The sequence below is a fragment of the Lytechinus variegatus genome, chromosome 9 (assembly GCF_018143015.1).
Source record: "Lytechinus variegatus isolate NC3 chromosome 9, Lvar_3.0, whole genome shotgun sequence".
Lineage (NCBI taxonomy): Eukaryota > Metazoa > Echinodermata > Echinoidea > Temnopleuroida > Toxopneustidae > Lytechinus > Lytechinus variegatus.
In genome coordinates, this window is record NC_054748.1 from 20,014,008 (window position 1) to 20,038,783 (window position 24,776).

The 24,776-nt window shown below is 36.2% G+C and overlaps 1 protein-coding gene across 1 annotated transcript; it reads right to left on the minus strand.

Moving 5' to 3' along the window:
- Positions 1-3,312: 3,312 nt before the first annotated feature.
- Positions 3,313-23,539, minus strand: LOC121421879 (DNA damage-regulated autophagy modulator protein 2-like). Its single transcript, XM_041616680.1, has 9 exons — positions 23,224-23,539; positions 22,945-23,082; positions 20,102-20,249; positions 17,749-17,802; positions 11,343-11,410; positions 9,524-9,675; positions 7,360-7,537; positions 6,180-6,256; positions 3,313-4,019 (listed from the first exon to the last, which is right to left on the minus strand). Exons 1-9 carry the CDS (start codon positions 23,537-23,539, stop codon positions 3,813-3,815), a joined length of 1,338 nt encoding a protein of 445 aa, XP_041472614.1. The 3' UTR covers positions 3,313-3,812.
- Between the last annotated feature and the right edge of the window lie 1,237 nt (positions 23,540-24,776).

The window sequence follows — 24,776 nt, forward strand, 5'->3', positions numbered from 1 at the left end:
CATGCGCAGTGTGGTCTGATAAGCAGGCAAGGCGGGAGATTCAAAATCACTAGCCCAGCAGCCACCCACGCCGCCGCGCCCAACAACACGCTGGGATAAAAGTTCCCGTAATTTGCTTTCACATCGCCAAAATACCTGCGACCTTGGAAAAATCCCCACAAAAGTTCTCGTAATTTCGCCAAGTACCTACTATTTAGCGGGTATTTTCTTTCGGGGAAATTACGCGTAGTTTGCTTTCACATTACCAAAATACCTGGTATTTTCTGATCGGGGTAAATTTCCCGATCAGAGAATACCTGGAACTGGCGAACTTCGAGGCGGTCTGAAACCACCTATTGACAACTCATGGGGAAATCGAGGCTTATCTCGAACAGAGAAGGGATTCAAGTCTTTCACTTGGCTGCATGCCTGGGGGTGTTATGTAATAGACGCCGGCATGTCTGGGAGGTCTTGAGAGCAATTATAGACTAACCAACCAGATGTAAACTGTATGTTTTCACTTTGAATCATGTAACTTCACAGTGGCTATCTATTTTGGTTTAGCAATCAAGAGACCTGCCATGAGTCTAGGAATTGGGATTGTTGGAAACTGGAACTGTGATGATCCGAAGTAAATAACCATCACGAGTTCGGTCAAATTCGTGCTTTCCGAACTTTTATCGCATTAGTCCGACGGGCGCTCATGACGGACGGATTATATTATGCAAGTCAATTGGCCTTTTGCAAATTTCGTATTTCCCCATGATTTGTCAGTTGCTGGGCCCTTTAACGGATTTGGGAACAACTAAAGAAACCAGAGTTTGATGATCGAAGGGACCCGACAGGAGTGTATTTGGAATTAGGTCATGTTTAGCATCTTAATATTACAAGTGTTGAAAAACTATTTAACTCTTACACTAATACACAAACCTATACCCCACTAGTACACATATACATAATATGTGCTAATTTGTTTTTTATCTTTAATAAATAAATGGAAAAATGGGATGCTTCTCAGTTCGGTTGATAACAAATCTTAAAAACAGGGCAACTCCTGGACAAAAAGGAGAAAGGAGTGGTTGGCAGGCCTGCTAAGAATAAGGGAATATAGGATTCTTAACATAATATACATATATTAACATTATTTCAGGAATGTTTCCTTTCAGTTGAAAAAAGGATATCATAGAGGTCCTTTTATAGTTTGTGATGAATAATAATAATTATACTTGCTTATAGAGTGCTTAATACTTACTTTGTCAGAAGCCTCTAAGTGCTCTACAGTATATGCAGCATGAATAATAATATGTCCATTTATATAGCGCAGTTACTATGTGCATATACTCAACTGCGTTTTGATACTTGGTATCATATTATTACCCCGGCTGTAGCTGAGCCGCCATATTAATAGGCGCTAAAGCGTTCAAGGAAAAATCCTACCGGGTACCCATTCACCTCACCTGGGTCGAGTGCAGCACAATGTGGATAAATTTCTTGAAGGAAATTACGCCATGGCTGGGATTTGAACCCATGACCCTCTGTTTCAAAGTCCGGAGACTAATCCACTGGGACACAACGCTCCACATAACATGGAACTTTTGTGTACAAGTACTGGTATTTGTACATTGTATTCACAAAGCTGAATGAATTAATATCTGATCCAATTGAATTCAGTTTAAATGGTATATATTTTTGTAAGATTAATGTGATGTGAACCCTATTACAGAATCTAATATCATGAACCTATGTCAGAAAACCTATAAACAAATGGCCTTAATACTAATCTAATGACATCACATTTAATCTACATGTATTCATGATTAAAATTCAGCTGCAAATTTTAGTTTGATTCTAAATTTTTTTTACAATCCTATAGTCTATTAGATTTCTAAAAAAATAAACACCAATAACTATACACCATAGTATGTACCATATCATACAGATAGGGTCAAAATTACGCCAGCATTGTAAAGAAATTCACATTAATTTTCGCAAGTCGAATATGGGCCTCAAAACAAAATCTGAACATATTGCAAAGTTGTCTGATCTACCTTGATAATTAGCCCACATTGACACTTACAAGTCATACACAGTGTAAAATGAAATCATAAAATAAGTAATATAAAATGGTTTTGCAATGATTGATGCAAAAGAAACATTGTTTACACAATCAACAGTATTAAAAGGATGAGATTTGGCAAATAATTATAAACATAACATGTTATTTCAAGAGAAAGTCTTCTGTCAGTAGCTTAGACAACACCCATGATTGTATCTCCCCCCCCCCAAAAAAAAAAATCAGACAATGAAGCTCAACTTAGGGGGCAATGCAAGAAACCTACATTCATTTGCAGATCAAGGGTAAGTCCTAAAACTTAAGGATAAAGGGGTGATAGAGGAAGTTCAGTTGGAATTGCATGCACATCAACTACAAATTTGCATTCAACGAAAGAACTTTTTAGGTATGTATTTTGATTAAAATGCAAATTTGAAAATTTGACTAACTAAATGAAGTTCAACAACTTAGGCCCATATTCTGAAGTCAGGAACACTTTAAACTCTGGGGCCATTCTTACAAAGAGTTACGATTGATCCGATCGGTCGTAACCCTATGGAAATCCATCAATGTCATAATTTTTTCTACAAAAAATTTGCACAAAGTCCTTTGTATGCAAAGAGAAGCACGGTGTATTTTCAAGATAACAATGAATGCATGAATATACAGCATAGCTAGAAAATATTTTGAACAAACGTGCATAATAGATGTTGACTTTGCTGGCTTTCCATAGTTGCGATTGATCGGATCAATTGTAACTCTTTGCAAGACCCAGGCCTTACTCTTTGTAAGGCCCAGGTCTAAAGAATCAGCTCAAACCAATCTTAAATGTCTGGAAAGGATAAATGAGATAGTTGTCTTCACCATTATTAGGAGCACAGTACACACAAAAACATACATTGAAAACAAAATTTGGACATTTTTGGCTTCCCATAATTCAAGCACAGTCAGACCTTGGTCTAAGTCAGACCTTACTTAAGAATACAAGCCAAAGATCAGGGTCCCGTCTTACAAAGAGTTACAATCGATCCGGTCAACCACAACTATGGAAAGCCAGCAACACCAACATCTCACATGCATGTTTGTTCAACATTTTTTCTAGATATGCTGTATATTTTATACATTCTTCTCTTTCTTGAAACTTCATTGTTCTTCTCTTTGTGTAGGAGGACGTTGTGCAAACTTCCTGTAGAAAAAAATTATGACATTGATGGATTTCCATACAGCTGAGATTGATCGGATCAATCGTAACTCTTTGTAAGACGGCAGAACTGCCAACCTCTGGGAATAAAAAATTGTATTCTGTTATTAAAAAAAATGTATTAAAAAAAAAATGTATTTCATAATAAAATGCATGGCGCGCGCGCTTATCGCAGCGCTCAAGCTGCATGCAAGCTAAAATGCGCACTGCTATTGCAGATGAAAAAAAAAACACTGAAACATATGTGTATATCTCACCATGGTTTTAACAAAATGCTTGAAAAAAAACAAGTTACCTGAAATTACATTGATCCAATATCGATATTTGTGTAAGTCTTATAAAATAGAAACATATAGAGATGATTTTTCTCAATAAATTACAATTTTATAAAAAAATAAAAAAATGTACTGGTTGGCAGCTCTGAGACAGGGCCAATTAAACCACGTGACTACAGGCTTCCTGTAGAAAATATGACATTGATGGATTTCCAAACAGATGAGATTGATCGGATCAATCGTAACTCTTTGTAAGACGGGACTAATTAGACCAAGTGGCTATAGACAAATTGACAGAATACCATTACAAAGCCCCGCTGAAGCTGTTGTCGTAGTTGGCCACCGGTGGATAGCTATTTGCTTCGACGAGGGCATCGTAGACGAGATGATGCTTGAGCTCGGCCTTGATGGTGATCGTCTGGAATTCTCTGATGAATGTGAAGTAGTACAAGAGAAAGGCGATTGCCACAACCCACTCAGAAACGGTGGCTACTATGTGTTCACGGTAGCCCTGCAATGATACAAACAAACAAAATAGCTGAAATGTATCAACAGGATAAAAACCTTAGCGATGAAGACACAATTATGTTCATAATGAAACTTGATGATAACATAATTGATAATTTCTGTAAGTTCATCAAAGCAAGGTGAGTTTTAACATCAACTACATGTTTTTTTTTCATTCAAGCTATCTAAAATCCACCAAAGCCACCAACAGCAAAGATATATCCCTAACATTAGACATTTATATTATTTCCTGATCTGTATTCAATAAATAGATAACTTATATATACATGTATTGCATTATGCAATACCTTCTCTATTTTAAATTTCAATTCGTCATTTCTGTCTGTATATATGTATAATAATTGCAAATGTATGGAAAATGTATAGATGTATTTCTGATTTATACGACATAGTTATGAATATTTTTGTTTATGTTATTGTATATATTTTAAAACAAAATGTTCATGCCAAATGATTGAAGTTTGTTATTAAATTCAAACAAACAAAGATGTGTTTGATGCATGTTCTTGCTTTGATATTGTTTTCATGGGAGGAGAATTGGGGAAGGTGACAAGAACTGATCAGGTATCATCTGTAGAGTTTTTATTATTTACATGAACACAAGTTTATTTGGAAACAGTGGCTACTATGTGTACAGGATGGCCCTGCAATAAAAAGCAAACAAATAAATGTGACTCAAAGATTTAACCCTATCTAGGCCGGGGGGGGGCCTCGGAGGCCCCCCTCAATGAATCGCGCAATATTTTCGCCGCGCAAAATTTTTTCACCGCGCCGCTCGCTGACTTTTTACTTTCAAGTCTTGCGCAACTTTTGAGACCAACTTTGCGTCACCCTGGTACGTGGTTCCAAAATTACAAAACATTATGTAAGTGCATGTCAGACCGAAAATTGCTCAAAAACGTGATTTCGTGTACAAAGTCAATGCAAATTGTGTTTTCAACCAAAATTCATAAATGTATGATTATTTTTAGTTTTGCTGGTCTAAATGTATTCATTTTATGCTTTTTATGATCACAGAAGAGTCCCCAACAAATTTCTTTGAAAAAACAATGAAAAACAAAAGGTAAAAAAACAAAGAAATACATAAGAAATTGCAAAAAACAATAAAATACATAAGAAAATGATTTGATATCGCAATTTTTTTCATGTACACTTGCTAAGAACACCACAAAGAGTTTCTATACCAAAAATTAGTACATTTGGAGCTTTATTTAGGGAGTTAGAGGAAAAAGTATGATTTCGCATACTAATTACGCATAAATTAGCATAATCACTTAATAGCGTTTCGCATTAAATAAATTAGTATACAATCTTGTAGATTATGTCCCAGGCAACCCGCGTGCCAATTTTCGGTGCAATCGCGCAGTTGACGGCCGAGATCTTAAGGGGGGCCTGGGAGGCCCCCCCGCCATATGAACTCCCAAAAGGATTGTTGCTTTCACTACATAATTGCTTGTTACCCCTTAGAAGTAGCCATTAAAATGAAAGAAATGGCCCCCAAAATTCTGCAATTCCCCAACGTGGGGAAAAGAACGCCCCTAAAATAAAAGTGACTTCCTTCCCTGATCTAAATGCATGAATGAGCTCTTGTTACTCAGGCCCAATCTTACAAAGACTTACGATTGATCCGATCATATCGTAACTCTACGGAAATCCATCAATGTCATAATTCTTTTCTACAAAAAAAAATTGCACAATGTCCTTTTTAGGCAAAGAGAAGTGCAGTGAATTTTCAGGGAAACATTGAATGCATGAATACACAACACAGCTAGAAAATATTTTGAAGCATGCATAATGGATGTTGACGTTGCTGGCTTTCCATTGATGTGATTGATCGGATCAATTGTAACTCTCTGTAAGACAGGGTCCAGATAAGCTTCAGAAAGACAGCCTTATCCGAAGGGCCTGAAAGACATAATCACCAATCCAATGATTGCCACCTTGGAACTAATACACTCAATAACCCTAATTAATGCATTGACGTCATCGTGCCATCTTAGAGGCTGAAGCCATAATTTTCTTGCATGCATTAGTAATGTACAGCTGGCACATCTCTGACAACTCAGTTTATGCACATTCCTATATCCTCTGAGGGAGGGCGCAATGACGTTATGTCATATACATAAAGCCTATATGAACTTACCCCATCTTCAGGTGCCCAATGAAGGATAGATCCTGATTGATGTGTCAGCTCCTGAGCAATCAAAGTAAAAATTGTACCTGATGGGGGGGGGGGAAATTAAGGAAAAATCTAAGACAATGTTACAAATTTCGACCTGTGAACTCAGAAGCAGCCTAGGAAAGTTTTTTACTCATGCGCCACTGGATGCTATTAATGTCATCCCCATATTAAAGCAATGATTGAACTGCCATTGTGTTGTTTTTTTTTTGGGGGGGGTTATTTTTAGTCTGTCTGACAAAAACAGAAGTATTTTTTGGAACGAAGCTCTTCAGTTTACAAAATATTAGGGTCAAAAGGTTTAAACGCTGTTCACACAACCATTAAAAGCATAAATGTTTATTTCATCTTAACAGCTGGTTAGATTTAGGGCCAAGTGGGGGGGGGGGACCTTCTCAAAATGTTGCAGTAATTTCATGTTTTACATTATTTTCATGAAACATAATAAAACAATCTATCAAGAGTCAAGAAAGATGGTTTCTAACTAAACCAAACAATATCAAGAAAATAAGGAAAATAGATGGCCATTTCATGGACTTAAAGATGCAAAATGTAAAATTTCAGCAACTATTGGTGAAGTTTTTTTTAAATCCTTGTTTATTAAACGATTTTTAACGTTTTGAAAATAAATGTAATGACTCAGGCCTAAAAAATATCATCTTGACAATTTGACACTGATGATCTTTCTTTGTTCTGTTAAGGAATGTTGCTAATTTGACAATGATTATTGTTGTTCATTCAGTTAATGTTTGTTGCCAATTTGACACTGACCATTGTTATTGGTTCAGTTAAAGTTTGTTGCCAATTTCATACTGATCATTGTTATTTGCTTAGTTAAGGTTTGTTGCCAATTTGATACTGATCATTGTTATTATTTTTTTCGGTTAAGGATTGTTGCAACTGACTATTTTTGTTCGTTCAGTTATGGTTTGTTGCCAAATTGACATTGATCATTGTTATTATGTATTCGTTTATGGATCGTTGCCACTTCCTACACTGACTATTGTTGTTCGTTTGGTTAAGGTTATTGCCAATTTGACACTGATCATTGTTATTATTTATTCGTTTAAGGACCATTGCCTCTTCCTACACCGACTATTTTTGTTTGTTCAGTTGAGGATGGTTGCCAATTTGTTAAGGATACACAGTGTAAAGAAGATTGCGATGATTACTGAGAGGATGAGACGGATGTGACAGACGAGGATGGAGGCGTGTCGAGGGTACATCTTGTACGACAGCCATGCCTGCAGGAAACCGTACACTGCTCCGGGAGCAAACAGAAGAAAGGCACCACTAAAATGGACTGGCATTACATTCCCAACCTGAAAGATGTTAAAGATAAGAAAATCTTTAAAAAAGACCGAATATATTTAACTAATCTTGAGAATGAATGTCATATGGTGATGATGGTGATTTTTTAATTGGGGCCCGTTTCATAAAGAGTTATAACTAATGTAACTTTGCCATTATAGCAACTTCCATGGCAACTTTGATTCTGATTGGCTGCTGAGCCCTGTTACCATGGTAGTTGCCGTAATGGCAAGGTTACAATAGTTGCAAGTCCTAAATGAAATGGCGCCCTGATTGCTAAGAAAGCATGAATGCTTGTTAGCAAGCAACCAGGGGACCAATGGCTTAAGGTCCTCTCCGAGGGACCTGGTAATGAGGATTTAAATGCCTTACCAAAGGGCACTAGTATGGTACACCAAATGGGAATTGAACCTGGGTCACTAGAATCCACCCCCCCCCCCCTCCTCTACCGATTGAGCTTTCATGCCTTCCCATATGTGCTTCCAATCTAAAAATAATTTCTAACAGAATCCAATAAAATAACCACCTAAAAGCTTATACCGTTTTAATGTATAAAATGAAAAAAGAACATGTGCCTAATTATTCTGCTAGAGAATGTGTAATTGCTGAGAAATTGACAAAATAGGCATGGCATACTAGCCAGATGTTAAGTCTTTATATTTTCTGAGTAATAAAATAATGTAGTGTCCCACATGTGCTTATTTGTGTTGGTGATATTCAGTGTGATCACTTTCAGCTTAAATCCCAAGATTTGATTGAGTAATAGACCAGATAAATTTCATCTAAGTATCTTGTTTCATTAAATATTTCCCCGGTCATCATATATATTTTGTTTTCAAGTGCATTGAACCTTCGATTTTCTTAGAAGAATTCTAATTAAAACCCCTTGTTTATAAACAAACAGCTTTATAAACATCCCAGGGCCCTATCTTACAAAGAGTAAATAATTGATCAATATATCTCAAGTATGGAAAGCAATCAATGTCATTACTCCTCTCCTGAGTGTATGCATTGTCCCTTTGTGAACAAAATGTTTTAGCAAACAAACAAAGAATAGTAATACTAATAATGAATAATAATAATGGTATATTTACCCAGGGTAGCCACTCCAGTTCCCAAAAATTTCCTCCAGGTGGGCCTTGCTATTATTACTACCCCAGCTTCAGCTCAGCTACGTATAAACGGCGCTAAAGCATGATTCAAAGAATTTTTTCCTACCAGGTACCCATTCACCCCACCTGGGTTGAGTGCAGCACAATGTGGGGAAATTTCTTGCTGTTGGAAAACACGTCATGGCCAGGAATCGATCCAAGTCCCTTAGACTGAAAAACTACAGTCATAACCACTAGACAACAACATCCCAGTATACACAAGAATCTGAGATAATGAATGTGACTTATAAAGCGCTGAATCCACTCTGTAGAGTGCTCAAGGCGCATAAAGAGTTAAGAGATAAATAAAAAAAAGTTTTTAGAAGATTTTGAAAGTTTCGACAGAGGTACATTTTTTTTGTCTTCAGGAAGGCTTTTCCACAAAGTGAGACATGCAATTTAAGCAAATGATCTTTCCCCCCAAGTTTTTGAAACTTTTGGAATAACAAGGAAGCCAGAAGTGGATGAGTGCAAGACCTGCTTAGTCTGTATTGATTGATAAATGAAAGACTCTATCATGGTGCTGATCCAAGAATACTATGAAAAGCGAGCAACAAAATCTTAAAGATAATCCAATTTTTGATAGGGAGCCAGTTCAGGGAATTCAAAATGTGAGTGATATGAGAACGTTTATTTGATAAAATGACGATGCGAGCAGCTGCATTCTGAAGCTTATATAACTGAGACTGCGGTAAACTGAACAATACGATATTACAGAAATCAGATATTTACACTTGAAAATTCTAGCTGACAGTGTTCGTAGCTTTCCATACTTGCGACTGATCAGACCAATCACAGCTCTCTATGAGAACAGGACCTTGAAATGGGAACACCATGTTAACTTACCTGAAAATTAGCCACCACAGACATACCAAAGCAGGCTATGATCCCAAGAACCAGGCTTATTTTGTTAATCTGCAGCATTCTACCCCGTTTAGAATCATAGTCATCTGAATACAGTATCACTTGCTTGTATCTCACGTATATACCCGCAAGCCCTTTAAACAAAATTAATAATAATAATCATTAATTTAAAAATTTCCACTTATAAATAGCACTTTCAATAATCTTATTTTTCTTTCTAATGATAATAATAATAATAATAACAGCAATAACATCAACCACAACAACAATAATAATGATGATAATAATAATAGAAGCAGGCATGATATTTCCCTCTGAAAAAAAATCTGAAAAATCGTAAAGGATCGCTATTAAAAGTCACCAACGAAGTCCAAGGTGCCCTGGTCGAAAATGATTTTTCAAGGTGAGTTTAGAAAGCAGTAAAAAACAGCAAGAGAATGTTCTTGGGAAAAGGATTAAACGTACAAAAAAATAGAATAAAGAAAGTTTGAAATTTTTTAAAAAATGATTAAAATATAGGATGATAATAACAATAGAAGCAGGCATGGTATTCTCCTCTGAAAAACAAATCTGAAAAATCTCCAAGGGTCGCTAAGTCACCTACGAAGTCCGAGGTTCGGGGTTACGAGCTCTTGCATTATACAGCAATCGAAAATAATTTTTCAAGGTGAGTTACAAAAGCAGTAAAAAACGGCACGAGAATGTTCTTGGGAAAAGGATTAAACGTACAAAAAAATAGAATAAAGAAAGTTTGAAATTAAAAAAAAAATAATTAAAATATAGGATTTCTGAATCTAGTCGGGAGAATATCATGCCTGTAGAAAATAGAAATCATAGAGCACTGAATACATCCTGCAGAGTGCCCAAGGCGAATAAAACAAGAAAGAGATAAAGAAAGAATACGTATCCATGCAATGGTAAATAAAGAACTCGAGGAATGCACATTGATATCAACTTTGTCATTGATTGATTGAAGTGCCTACAAAGGGATTGAAAAAAATATTTCAAAACATGTTTAAAAAAACCTAGATTAATATGCTTTCATCTGTTTCAAAATTGAGATCGATAGAATGATATTAAATTTGTAATTGTTTAAATCAAGTTGCAAACTTTTCTTGCATATATTTCCAACTTGAAAATAGTCAACAGAGTAAATATTCTACATGTATATAATCTAGTTAGAAATGGAAATGAATGCCTCAGATGGAAATGTATTCACACAGTAAAAAAAATGAACTCAAACTCGAATTATAAGGTTTTAAAACGTCATGTAAAAGAGAAAGTTTTCTCTCTTCCCAATATAACTGCTTGGGGGGAGTCCACGTTGACCACTACATCGGGGTTTCCAATACTCTTATACGAATAGTGCAGTGGGTTCTTAACGTGCAAAGGTGTACCCCTCTCCTCTACACGGGGCCTCCATTTAACGTCCTATCCGAGGGACGGAATGTTTTCCATTTTAACATAGCCTGCATCTATGAAACATGGGAGAGACGTTTTACACATAAGGCACTGGCTTCAGTCTTTCGCCTGGGATGGACTCGAACCCATGATGATCTTTGGTTCGACGGGCAGACGCGTTCCCGACTGAGCCAACAACGTTCTCTGCCGTGATTAATCTTTTTTATATGTACCTCAGCCACATTATCTCATTTCATTCAAACCACCCATATGTAGCTGGTACAAAAATGTAAAAACGGCTGTTTTCGACCCGCCGTATGGTGGCCGTAGGGGAAATGTGACTGTGGTATAAGGTTTGTGGATTTATAATAAAATATTAGAAGACTCTTGTCCGATTTACCTAACCCAGCTGCCATGTTTAATAATTGTCCAAATATACAGCTTTCTGGTGGGACTGTACCTGAGTCACTGGAGGGGGAACAAGAAAGAACAAAGGAAAAGAGGGTATAGTAATTAATTATCATGATTATGTAACAGTATTACACGTATGCACCAGGGCTCATCTTACAAGGAGTTACGACAAATCCAATCAATCGTAACTCTATGGAAATCCATCAGTGTCATAAGTTTTTCTACACAAAATTTGCAAAATGTCCTTTGTACCGGTAAACAAAGAACACACCAAATTGTCAAGAAATCAATGAATTGATGGATATTCATATCTAGAATTTTTTTAACAAACATGCAAACTGGATGTTGACGTTGCTGGTTGTTCATAGTTGCGATTGATCAGATCAATCGCAACTCTTTGTAAGATGGGCCTCAGGCCTGTGAATCTGGAACATGAATCTTGCAAACTTCAAATTTTATATTGCATCTATAAACTGTAATAATCTCACAAATGATTGTTGGGAAGTTTTTGGAACTACACCAGGGCTCCGTAACACAAAGATTAGCGATCAATTGCTAAATGAACTGACAAATCAAGATCATCATTACAGACGCATGCTACTGACCAGGAACCAATCAGAAGTGTTCTCCCATATTTGCAATTCATCGCTAATCTTTGTGTTACGGAGCCCAGGGCAATCTTTTTTTTCCACATCGGGGCAACTGAAGAATTTCGGGGGCTCTATCTTTCATTTTAAGGGCTACTTTTTAGGGGTAAAATCAAATACCATTATTCTGCCATAGTTTGCATGTTGATTTTATATAATCTTGAATATTGTTTGTGACAAATCTTGGGGCAACTCTAGAACGAATGGTCGCCCCAAAGCATGCATTATCATGGAGAAGTTAAGGGGCAATTTCAGCTGTCATGAGGTTTATCATTGCCCTCATGTATTACCTATGCTGAACTATATATGGTTATTTTATTTCAAATCGAGTGAACAAATATTTGTATTCGAATAATTAGGACAGGCATGTATAATCTATTATACTGGGTGTCCTCATTAGAGGTCACGACCTTTATGAACAATGACCGAGTATAATTTGGTCTGTCAAAACACAGAATTGCACTTCCCTGGTCGAACTATACATGCAGCAGTTGATAAGGGACTGCATGTAAGACAGGAAAAAGGAAATCAATGGGGTATTTTCACAGGAAATTCATTGACTGATATCATTTCATTACAATATCAAACTTGACCCACTGATAACTGGATTACTGCATCAGGTTTATATTCAGGTTGACCAAGCCCAAATAATCAATGCCATCAATACTGACTTCATACATATAGATAATTATAAGGGCATAAATACTTCCGTTATTCAAGGGGGAATAGATCACCCCCCACACACACACACTCACACAACGACGTATAATGTAGGTTTGCTGCTTGAATTTACCACAATGTTCATAGATAAGTATTTATCAAGATGATTTGAGACATTTATAGAATAATCTTACCCTCTAAGTAGGTCACTTTCGTATTAATTTTTAGTTCATCGTATGCACTGTACGCAAATTCAAATACAACTACAAGCAATACAAGGGAAAAGGATGAACATGAAATAACATGATTCTAGGCCAGAACTTGTAATAATAACCAAGAGTGTCGCTAAGGCGAGCACATGATACGCCCGTTTGTAACACGAAAAATAGAGTTATTGGTCCAGCAAGAAAAGTGGAAGATAGTGACTTCACCTTTGACCTTCTGACCTCAAAATCAATAGGCTTCCTGGGATCCATGCTTGTATCATACACATCAAAATATATGAGCCTACATGTAGTTTAAGTTAAACTAAAGTTATTGTGTTTACAAGGAAAAGCTGAATGATGGACGGACAGACACCACACATGATACCATAATACGTACCGTTAAGACGGACTTATAAAAATGCCCAATTTCTGTAGCAACTGCTCTACCAGCCATTTGGATTTCAGTAAAACAATGCTAATTTGTCACTTTAACAAGTTTCATGAAACAGGGTTGAGTACTTGGCACGAATGATATACATGTAACAAATCTTGTATCACATGAAAGTCACATGAAAATTATTTTTAACCGTGATTTCATTATGCTCAAGTTTATGGTATTGCTTTACAGAAGGAAATAAACACTTATGATCTTCAGAAGTTACAAAAAGTAGAAGTGAACTTTAGTATCATCATAAAATGCCTCTTAACTGACTCAAGTGTGAAGACTCAATTGAATAAGTTTGCAGAAAATCCATGTGTCCATGTCTATTGTCTATGAAATTATGGTGAACAAAAGGGAGAAAAACAAATATTTAATGTAGAAGTGACTATTTTTCTTACTGTATTTCTATGTGTATGTTTGTTTCAAAATCGTTTAAGTTGAAAGTCATTTTATAGCAAAGAAGGAGTATCACCTTGTAACTACAGCTCATGTAATTAAGAAAAAGGAATACATGGGATAAAATTGCAATTTTCCATGAAAATAGGAATGTTCCTTGGAAAACTAGGCAGGTTTGCCTTCATGGGTAACCTTTGACCCCCCTCCCTCTCCTTTATCTTCTCTTCCATCTTCATCCTCCTTCTCCTCCCCACCCTTCTTTTCTTCCTCCTTCACTCTAAAAATATTGGGTAAAAGTGCTCCATGCAGGTAATTACATGTATATGTCCAACCAACATTAAAGGAGAATGAAACCCTTGGAACAAGATAGCTTGTGTGAAAACAGAAAAATCAAAGAAACAGATCAACAAAAGTTTGAGAAAAATCGGACAAATAATGAGAAAGTTATGAGCATTTGAATATTGTGATCACTAATGCTATGGAGATAGCAAATTGGCAATGCGACAAAGATATGTGATGTCACTTGTGAACAACTCTCCCCATTACTTTAGTATATATTTCACTTGAATTGCCTCATGTGTTCTTTCTACATGAGGGCATGTAATACATAGTTTTTAAGAATACATCATGGATAGAGAGTTTGTATCATCATAAGAAAAAGCAAAAAGAGACATTTTGAGGGTATTTTATGATCCACCAAAGGGAAAGTTGTACATCAGTGACATCACTCATCCTTGTCGCATTGCCAATTGGAGGATCTCCATAGCATTAGTGATTGCAATATTCAAATGCTCATAACTTTCTCATTATTTGTCCGATTTTTCTCAAACTTTCTTTATTCTTATTCTTTGATTTTTCTTTTTCTGCACAACCCTATTTCTTCCAAAGGTTTCATTCCCCTTTATTTCTTTGGGGCATTTTTATTAATCCAGTGTGATGAATATTTTGCCTATTCTAAAGTAATTGCTGCTCATTTATTAATCTTTAATACTGGACAATATGCTTCCCGCATTGGGTAAAATACTGCCCAAAATTGGTTGGACACATAATTTCCCTCGTGCTGGTTAAAATGGTTCTTCTTCTCCTTCTTCTTCAAGCGCTGCTTCAAGATGATTAAGATAAACTCACTGGTTGTGTGTGTATGTGTGGAACTTTTTACGTATTATATCTACACAGATTCCAAGGTATACATTGTTTATGGACTATCGATGTTCAATGAAACATGATGAATAAGAACTTTGAACTTGTGGAAATCCCCAAAACAGTAGGGTATTAACTGGATCATAAAACATAAAAAAACAATTCCAGGCATTGGGAGGAAGTGGAACTTTGCTTTCTGTTTCAGGGAACTTGCGTTCATGTGTCAGACAATCTTTGAATTCTCCCATTTTTGGGGACATCATTATTTTGTTTAGCTGGCCAACCCTGATAGCCAAGAGAGGGTGCTACATAACTTTTTAGAAGAACTTGCCTATTTGGGCAGGTAATTTTTCAAATAGTTGGAATATACTTGCCCCCAAATCTATTTCACTTGCCCCCCAAAATCCTTGAAAAAAGTTTTGCCCGATTTGGGCAAGTAGTTTTGGTCTTTTACTTCAAAACACTTGCCCAATTCTAACTTTTACTTGCCCCGGGCAATCGGGCAAGTGCTTATGTAGCACCCTGCAAGAAATGGGCATTAGATAAAAAGGTTAAAAAATACAAATATCCAAAGAAAAAATGAACAGGTTTGTTTTTGGTTGTTATTACCATTATAATTACCCTTTAATTTTTTTTTCTACTTGTACAAGCAAAGGAAATACAAGAAGGCATGTTTCTAAAGTTGCCCCAATATTTATCCACCCCCCCCCCCCCCCGAAGAAAGTTTAGAAAATTTTCTACAACCAGTAAAATGAGAAATGGTTGTATCACAATTGCTTGTTGCACACAACAGCAGCTTTTGAAATGAAAGAAAAAATTGAACAATCAATTGAATCATCCCAAATGTGGAAAAAATAGCCACTAAAAAATTTAAAAGAATTCCTATCCTGACTTGTACACCACTGCCCCCCCCCCTATATATAACCCTCCTCCATCTACAAGGGTTTCAAGGCACGCATTGTTTACGAACCATCAATAAAACGTGATGAATTAGTACTTGTGGAAATCCAAAGAAGGGTAAATTGGATCATAAAACTTTACAAACAATTCCAAGGATATAGGATGGAACTTTGCTTTCTGTTTCAGGGCCCTTGTGTTCATGAGTCACATTTCCCCTATTATAGATTCCTTTTTAGATCTTTTATTTACAAAAAAAGTACTCAAATAGAAATACATGTAGATTGAAACACCTCCTCCTCCCCCTCCTTCTTTTTGTCTTCTCCTTCCCCTCCATACGTTTACCTCTCATTTTTATTCTCTTTTCCAATCTACTTCCCTTCCTTCTCAATTATCTTTACCTCAATTTTCCCTCTTATTTTTTCTAACTTCCCTTCCTCTTTCTCTTTCAACTAATGTCAACAGCAGAAGGCCAGCTATTACAAAATAAAACAAAAAGTCCTCTTAAACTGCCAATAGAAATCCGCAATATTTCTTGTCTCACCACTTTCAAAAGTTCTCTTAAAACCTGGTTATTCACGCAAGCTTTTAGGTAATTGTTATTCTACCCCTTTTTTTAGTAGGTTTTCTTTCTTCCTTCCTTTCTTTTTCTTTTTCCTTTTCTTTTCTTTATTGCGCCATGAGCATCTTTTTGTGGTGGAAACCGGCGCATTACAAATGTTCATATTATTATTATTACAACTCATCTGCTGTGCAACCCTTCACTCAAGTTAAGGGTCTGAATGTGCAGCCTACTAATGCCTTGTGGACTGGAGGCCCTCCCGCTCAAGAATTGAAACAGCAAGTTTTGTATGTGCTAGTTTTTGCGTGGAGACTCACTTGTTGATCAAAGTTTCAATCAGGGTCTGTGACTGCAGACTACGCATCACCATCTCCTGAATCAGTTCTCAGAACCACTTCACGTAAAAGTGGTCTTGTTGCTATTGGAACACTCTCATGTGAAATTTGAAACCGCAGTGTACCATAGGCATTCTACACACAGTGTGTGGACCAGTGGACTAAAGACAACGTCCGGAAGAACGGTTTTGTCCTCACCGGCGCAAACTAGCTTAACGAAGCAGAGTTCATAAGAACCACATTACGAGGTGGTTTTTTCAAACTGGTTTGGAAGACCACTCAAGATTGCTTCCAAGATTGCTTTGAATGTTCCCATTAAATTTTTAAATATTGCAAATCAATTTGCAATATTTTGAAACTGTTAAAGTATCTATTTTACATGGACACTTTGCTGCACACTGATATAAACTGTTTCTTTTGATATTATTTCAACTCCAAGCAACATTAATTCCGTCTTTATTTACACGACAGACATACTTTATTTAAATTTCAATCACTTGACCTTTGCTTCAACTACACCACTCATTTTCTGCTTTTGTTCATTGTTGTTCATTTAGCCCTTTTTGTTTGTTTCTGTATTTTGATTTCAAACACAATAGTAGAAAATCGATTTATTGTCATTTCTACCAATTGCATTTGACATTTTATCAATGATAGTTCAATTTGTGTTTTTTCTCTCACCATTGCATAATTATACTATCTCTGTTGATTTTTTGCTTGTAAATTGAACATTTTCAGCCTGCGAGCTGCCTGTTTGATATTTTTTTCAATAAACCATACCAATTCAATTCAATTAAAAGTTGAATTACTTTCCAATAAACCGGTTTCCACTAAACTAGTTTTAGGACTGTAATGAGAACGGGGTCAAAACCTATGTTTAAAAAATATAAAAATTGACTTTTTATCAAATTCCTGTTATCATAATTTTTCATTCATGTTACATGTATATCCATCTATAATTTTTCTCAATGTATGAATACGATTAAAAAAAATAATTAACGAGTGTTGCCAATTTGAGAAAAAAACAAACATTAATTTTGAACTTAAGAAAGCTGCGTGGCGTAACTCTATGGTTTAAAAGTTTAGCCTTGAAGAGAGACTAGCACTCACCTGATGTAGGGAAATCCCGGTGATACATGTTTCAAGCCTACAGCAATGCAATACCTACAGGAAAGAGAAGGTGAAATCAAAAGGTCAAGAGAAGTCCCTTTCAGGCAATTTTGAATTGAATTCAATTGTCAAAAGTGATTATATCTATTGTCTTTTGTAGGAAATTCCTTTCACACCGGGTTTACGTAATAACAAATACATATGCACATAGACAGAATGAAAGAGACTTACAATACTGTTGGGATTACAAAGAAGAATGTTGGATACATTGTCCTAAATAGAAGAAGTAAAATATAACAAGGAAAGGCAAGCATACATAAATGGCCCTTATAAAACAATTAAAGAGAAATTACAGTAGTTGCAGTAAACACTGATTTCATGAGAAAGTCTGTAAAACAAGGCTTAATTGTCAGTATATCATCGAGGATCAAGATCTGGTACAGTTACAAGTACATTAACTGAACTTTGTGAAATCTTGAAATCTACGCTGATAAATGTTCACACAGTAGATCCCCAACACAGATAAGCGCACGTGGACAATGTATTACTTAGAGCGTCGGGCCCGACACCCTACCCGAATCCTGTGCTTATTTGCTGATTTCTCAGCAATTACACAATTTCTTCCAGAATCCTTTGGCACATATACGTTTTATTTATACAAACAGACACTTTGGTGGTCATTTAATTGGATTCTGTACGAACTCATTTTGATATCGTTACCAAAACTAGCATTTACCTTTAACATTATTGATATACAAGCTAATGTGCAGTAAACCCATTGTGAGGTCCATACAAATAAGTTTGATATCCCCTTTTATTGACTTTTAATAAATATTTGTCTTTTCATACAATCATATGAAAATAACAAAAAAATCTCAAAGTTACTTGTAAGATGCTAATGTACACATGAAACCAAAGTGATTTTCATGCAGGACAACCAAGAAAGCTAGTTATTGACTAAAACCATAAAAATGTGGTCATGAGTAGGTAGGGTGTATCGAAAGAAGGAAAGAAAATTAAATTATCGACTGCCCTTTTATTTCTTGACTTTGTATAAGACAAAAGTACAAGGAACACAAAACATTGGGGTCATTGCATCTAAAGCTTAAGTTAGTTTCTGTTTATACTAGAACATGGTTCATTAAATTGTTTCAGTTTCATATTCATAATCTACTGTACAAGTACATGTGCTGTATGTATTTTAGCCTTAAACCACTGGTATACATAGCATGCAAATGGACCAGCACAAAGCAAAGGTTTCAAGGTTGTTTTTTTATTCACATCTTCATGTACAGTGTACCTTTCATATTTTTGAACAGTATCGAAAACTGAATAAAATCATAAACTTCATCTTAATACTTATAGAGGAAAATTTTCATAAACAAGTGTTAGATAAAAACAATTCCCTATAAACTGTTAAATTGCATGCAAAATTTAAGAAATATTGATAAGAAAGCACCAATAATCATAAGGACCCTATATCTTGTAGTTTGTTAATAATAATAATAATAATCCGCTTTTATATAGCGCTTAATCCATCGGAACGACGTTTCTAAGCGCTTTACAGATATATTATTACCCCGGTCATCGGATTCAATCAGTCATTCCCGCACACAAAGTGTGCACATCCTCCACTCCCTGGGGAGTATTCCAGTCAGTCGCCTGTGAGGCGCACACAATACTGGACAAGCTACAATGACTTTCACATCCTACCGGGTACCCATTTAGCACCTGGGTCGAGAGTGGCAAAGTGTGAACATATCATTATTAGAAAATGAGAGATGTAGATAGCCTGAGCAAAAAGTAGAAGCATAGCTTGTTGGGGGGCATTCCAACAAGAGTTCCAAGACTCAATTGCTACGTACATTGCCTACATGTAGGCTTTTGCATCCTACCTGGGTGGAGAGTGGCTAAGTATGGATAGTTGCCTTGCCAAAGGATGTGAGGCCGCGGTGGGATTTGAACACAGGACCCTCTGATTGCAAGGCGAGAGTCAGGCTTAGAACCATATGTACACCATGATACTTCAAGATTGCAAAGAGCTTAAATACTTGTGGAGCGTTGTGGCCCAGTGGATTAGTCTTCTGACTTTGAAACAGAGGGTCGTGGGTTCGAATCCCAGCCTTGGCGTAATTTCCTTCAGCAAGAAATTTATCCACATTGTGCTGCACTCAACCCAGGTGAGGTGAATGGGTACCCGGTAGGATTAATTCCTTGAATGCATGAGCACTGAAAGTCAGCTCGAGCTGAAGTCAGGGTAATAATAATAATAACAAAGTGCCTCTGAATAGAATATTTTTAGATAGATGGCGCTATGTAAATGCCTATCATCATTATTATTATTAATACTTACGGTATGACGATACTGAGAGAAAGGAAAATGCCGACCAAGATGGGTAACCAACCGAGACCGATAAAGAACCAAGGATGCCAAGAGGGGCAGCATCGACATCGAGGAGACTCCATCTTATCTTCCGATGATGATGAACCACTTGCTCCTCCTGAAAAAAGTTCGATTCAATTCAATTCAATTTTGTGTTATTGTCCACAGTGTGAATTTGTTTTGCTCACAAAAATAAACATTTCTTATACAATGGCATTTCATTTATAAACTACACAGATTCCATGTTCAAGCTGTATGCAATCATGTACCTGTAGAATGACATAAGACAGTAACAAAACACCTAAATACTTGATGTTTTCAGTAATGAAAGTATAGACTTGTAGAAGTTTAAGTCAAGATGAAAGCCAGGTAAAAAAAAAAAAAAAGAAGTTAAGAACTGATACAAAAATTCAGCGGGTGAGATTACATGTACATCATGTATGCAGAATTGCAGAGATCAAGGCAATAATCTCAACGCATAAAAACATAACTTGAGAAGAGTGGGGTATTTTCGTTTTTCAGTATTCATTCTATTTCTAGTGACTAGTAGTATTATCGTTAAGCAGGCATCATTTAAATTTTTAGTCTGGCCAGTGGTGACCTTTTCTGCTTGTTTGTTAATTCTCTCAATTTTCCTAAATTCCTTCTTTCGACAACCCCTGTACAAAAAAATATTATAATTCCATTATTTTATACAGAATTACTATATACATGTACCCCTGCTCTACACATTCCTTGGAAGCTAAAGCATTCAAGGAATAAATCTTACTGAGTATCCTTTACTCTAACCTGGGTCAAGAGCAGCAGAATGTGAATAAATTTCTTGCTGAAGGAAATATATAATGAAGCTTCAAGGTCAAGGTCGATTTACTTTTGCTCTCAAAATGGTAACAATGATTAATTCATATTCCTTTTTAAACTTAAAAAAATCACTGCATGGATTTTGTATGATCTTAGCAGTCTTCGAAAAGATGGTTCCTATTCATTGGCTAGGGCCTTTTATAGAAGACTGGTCCTGTGTGGAATTTTGATTGCTTTAAATTCCATTGTGTGAATTGCACTGCCTAACACCTGGGAAAAAAATCATGTAATTCCTGTAGAGAAGTCTTTCTTGGCAAAAGAAGGCTCAGCTCCTAGAACAAGCATTTTCTAGGCTGTCCTCTTTTTTTTAGACAAGAGGTTTAAATAGCCCAGCCCAGCACCCAATGACAATATAGGGGAGACCAGGGTTAGTTGGAGCATGGGGTAAGTTGAAACATTGTAATTTTCTTTAACGCCTGTAAAATAAATTTATGCAATATTGCCCTCAATTTATTGTTAGTAATAATAAAACTGTTGTAGTATCAATAACAATAAATTGAGGGCAGTATTGCATAAATTTTACAGGCATTAAAGAAAATTACAATGTTTCAACTTACCCCATGTTCCAACTAACCCCGGTCTCCCCTACTATCAAACTTGACTTTACATACACAATGTAACAGCAGGAGTTTAAAGAGAAATTCCAGTAGTTGCAGTAAACACTGATTTCATGAGAAAGTCTGTAAAACAAGGCTTAATTGTCAGTATATCTTCGAGGATCTAGATCTGGTACGGTTACATTAACTGAACTTTGTGAAATCTTGAAATCTACGCTGAAAAATGTTCACACCGAAGAACCCCAACACAGATAAGCGCACGTGGGACAATGTATAATTATTGCTTAGGGCGTCGGGCCCGACGCCCTAACCGAATCCCGTGCTTATTTGCTGATTTCTCAGCAATTACACAATTTCTTCCAGAATCCTTTGGCACATGCATTTTATTTATACAAACAGACACTTTGGTGGTCATTTCATTGGATTCTGTACGAACTCATTTTGATATCGTTACCAAAACCAGCATTTACCTTTAACATTAAAGGTAAATTCTAGTTTTGGTAATGATATCAAAATGAGTTCGTTCAGAATCCAATGAAAAGACCACCAAATTGTCTGTTTGTATAAATAAAACGCATGTGCCAAAGGATTCTGGAAGAAATTGTGTAATTGCTGAGAAATCAGCAAATAAGCACAGGATTCGGTTAGGGCGTCGGGCCCGACGCCCTAAGCAATAATTATACATTGTCCCACGTGCGCTTATCTGTGTTGGGGATCTTCAGTGTGAACATTTTTCAGCGTAGATTTCACGATTTCACAAAGTTCAGTTAATGTAACTGTACCAGATCTAGATCCTCAATGACAAACTGACAATTAAGCCTTGTTTTACAGACTTTCTCATGATATCAGTGTTTACTGCAACTACTGGAATTTTTTTTAAGCACATCAATCTACCAGCTCTTAAATCCTAGGGGTGTCAAAAGCACAATAACGAAAAAAGGGTATGTATTTCACTAGGAAAACTATGTGTTTACAGTCCACTTTGCAAGGGTATAAAAAGACAAATAATATCAAGGATGTACATACTTTTTGCCCCAACACATGTTTAGGGTCCGAGTTGAGCGAGGTGTGTGGGGTGGTACTAAACCAAATGAAAGAAAAGGTAAGGCCGAGTTCAATGAAATAACATTTAAGATATTGTTGTGTTTCGGGGGTCAATTCAGGGAATACTTGTCAAGGGTACCGTTTTGTTTCCAATACTTGGTATTAAAGGGGTGCATTTTCAGAATATGGAAATACTTGTTTAGGGTACTTTTCGGAACCTCATGGTCACGCATTGTATCCATTCATCAATGTAAGTCAAGTTTTCAAACCTGCATGAAATATTATATTTTTAGTTGATTTTAGGTGCTAAAATCTTGGTGAAACACAACAATTTATACAGAGATATCTTACGTGTTGCATCATCTTGACGGACGTTTGGTTGTTCAAACAACCACTCCGGGATGAGAATAGAACTATCTGTTCCTCTCCTTCCTTCTCCCCCTTCTTCTTTTTCATCTTCTATTGTGTACACTTCTTCTTTTATATCATCTTTCAATTCTTTTTCTTTCTCTTCTTCTTTTCCTTTTGCTATTTCTAATACTCTTCCTCCTTTCCCTCTTTCTTCGTCTTCTTCTCCTCTTCCTCCTCCTTCTTCATCTTCTTCTTCTTTTTCTTCTTTTCCTTCTCCACCTTTGTTCTCTACTCTTTCTTCTCCATTTTCTCCTATTAATTTTCCATTCTTCTGGTTTTCATGACCTTCCTTCTTACTCTGCATGCCATCCATGTCCATTTTGTCTTCTCCTTCCTCTAATAGAGTTACACCATCCCCTTCATTTTCTAATCCTTTTCTGTCCTTCCCTATATTGTTATCCTCTTCTCCTAGTTCATCTTTTGAAATATATACTTCTATCTCATTCCATTCATTGTCAATCCTGTAAAGATCCTCCCCTTCAATTTCTCCTTTTGCTGTAAGAAGCTGCGCAGAGTTTCCTTCTTTCTGATCCATTTTCGTTTTTTAGTCGAGTGACAACTACATAGATTGATGCTTGTGGAAATATAAATCAGCTGAACAAGTTTAAGCAGCAAAGCCTGAGGTATTTAAACTCGTGTAGATAAATATGGCACCACCACTAAAACTGTTACTCCATAAATTGTAGAGACTAATATTAGATATATCCAACAAATGCACAACAGGTTGAGTTTTAATGCTCAAGAAGGGCTGATAAACTTCATCCTTTTTTCATACACCTATTGATGAATTGGATAATACAATGCATAATATTACAGTGTACATCAGATCAAATATCCTCATAGAACCATAATGCACTCTGGCTATTAAACCTCCTATTGAGTAATTCCACAAATTACTTGTGAAGAATCAACTAAAATATATCCAACAGGTACGACATGCTCCTCTCAGAGTTTAACATCTCTTGTAACTGCAAACATCTATCGCAGATGAATGTACAACTCAAAGTACACCTTGAAACAGTACATGTAAAATACAAAACAACAAATGTAGATCCGCTCCTTGCCAAATCCTCACAGCCACACAATTACAGATACTGCATGATGAGAAATATGCTTTCATTCAATTTGACGTTCCCAAGTTAGTGGCAGAAGTCCATTTAATTTTGCAACAAACCAAGGTGGTGTCAAAGACAAACTTTTTATCTGAAAAGTGCATGCTGCACTCAACTCTGATGAGACAGCATTATTCAGGCTATACCACCTGATGTATTGAATAAGATGACACAATATATTAAAACTTTTAACTCAATGCACTGAACAGTACAATGGATACTCACCTGACCAAAGCATCTTATCTGCTGACAAAAAAAAGTTTTGACGAATTCAAAGAGTTTACTGAACCGAAATACCCATTATGATGTCAAACCTTTGCTTTATTCAACACAGAGTACACACTGCATCCTGATTTAACTGAATTGTGACATATGTAATAGTGTCCAACCTAGATTATTCCTTTGTCAAAGCTACATGTACATGTACTTTTAAAGCACTGTCCTGATAAAATGATGTCATACCTGCCTATTATGACATCACAACTATATGACTTTTTGTCAGATAAAAACTACAAGGGTAGCAGGAAATTATTTTAATTTTAAGGGACTATGTTTTTGTGACATTAAGGCAATTGCTGATTTTTTTTTTTTTGGGGGGGGGCTATGAAGAGTAACAACAATGAATTCTACTCTCAAAGTGCTTACTTAATATGAAGTTCT

Excerpts from the sequence above, each read along its gene's own strand:
- LOC121421879 (XM_041616680.1), bottom strand. The coding sequence starts at position 23,539 with ATGGATCAGAAAGAAGGAAACTCTGCGCAGCTTCTTACAGCAAAAGGA. Across the intron at positions 23,083-23,223 it reads AGAAAGAGTAGAGAACAAAG|ATGATATAAAAGAAGAAGTG; the intron begins GTGGAGAAGGAA and ends AAGAATTGAAAG. Across the intron at positions 9,676-11,342 it reads AAACATGGCAGCTGGGTTAG|GGCTTGCGGGTATATACGTG; the intron begins GTAAATCGGACA and ends TTTTGTTTAAAG.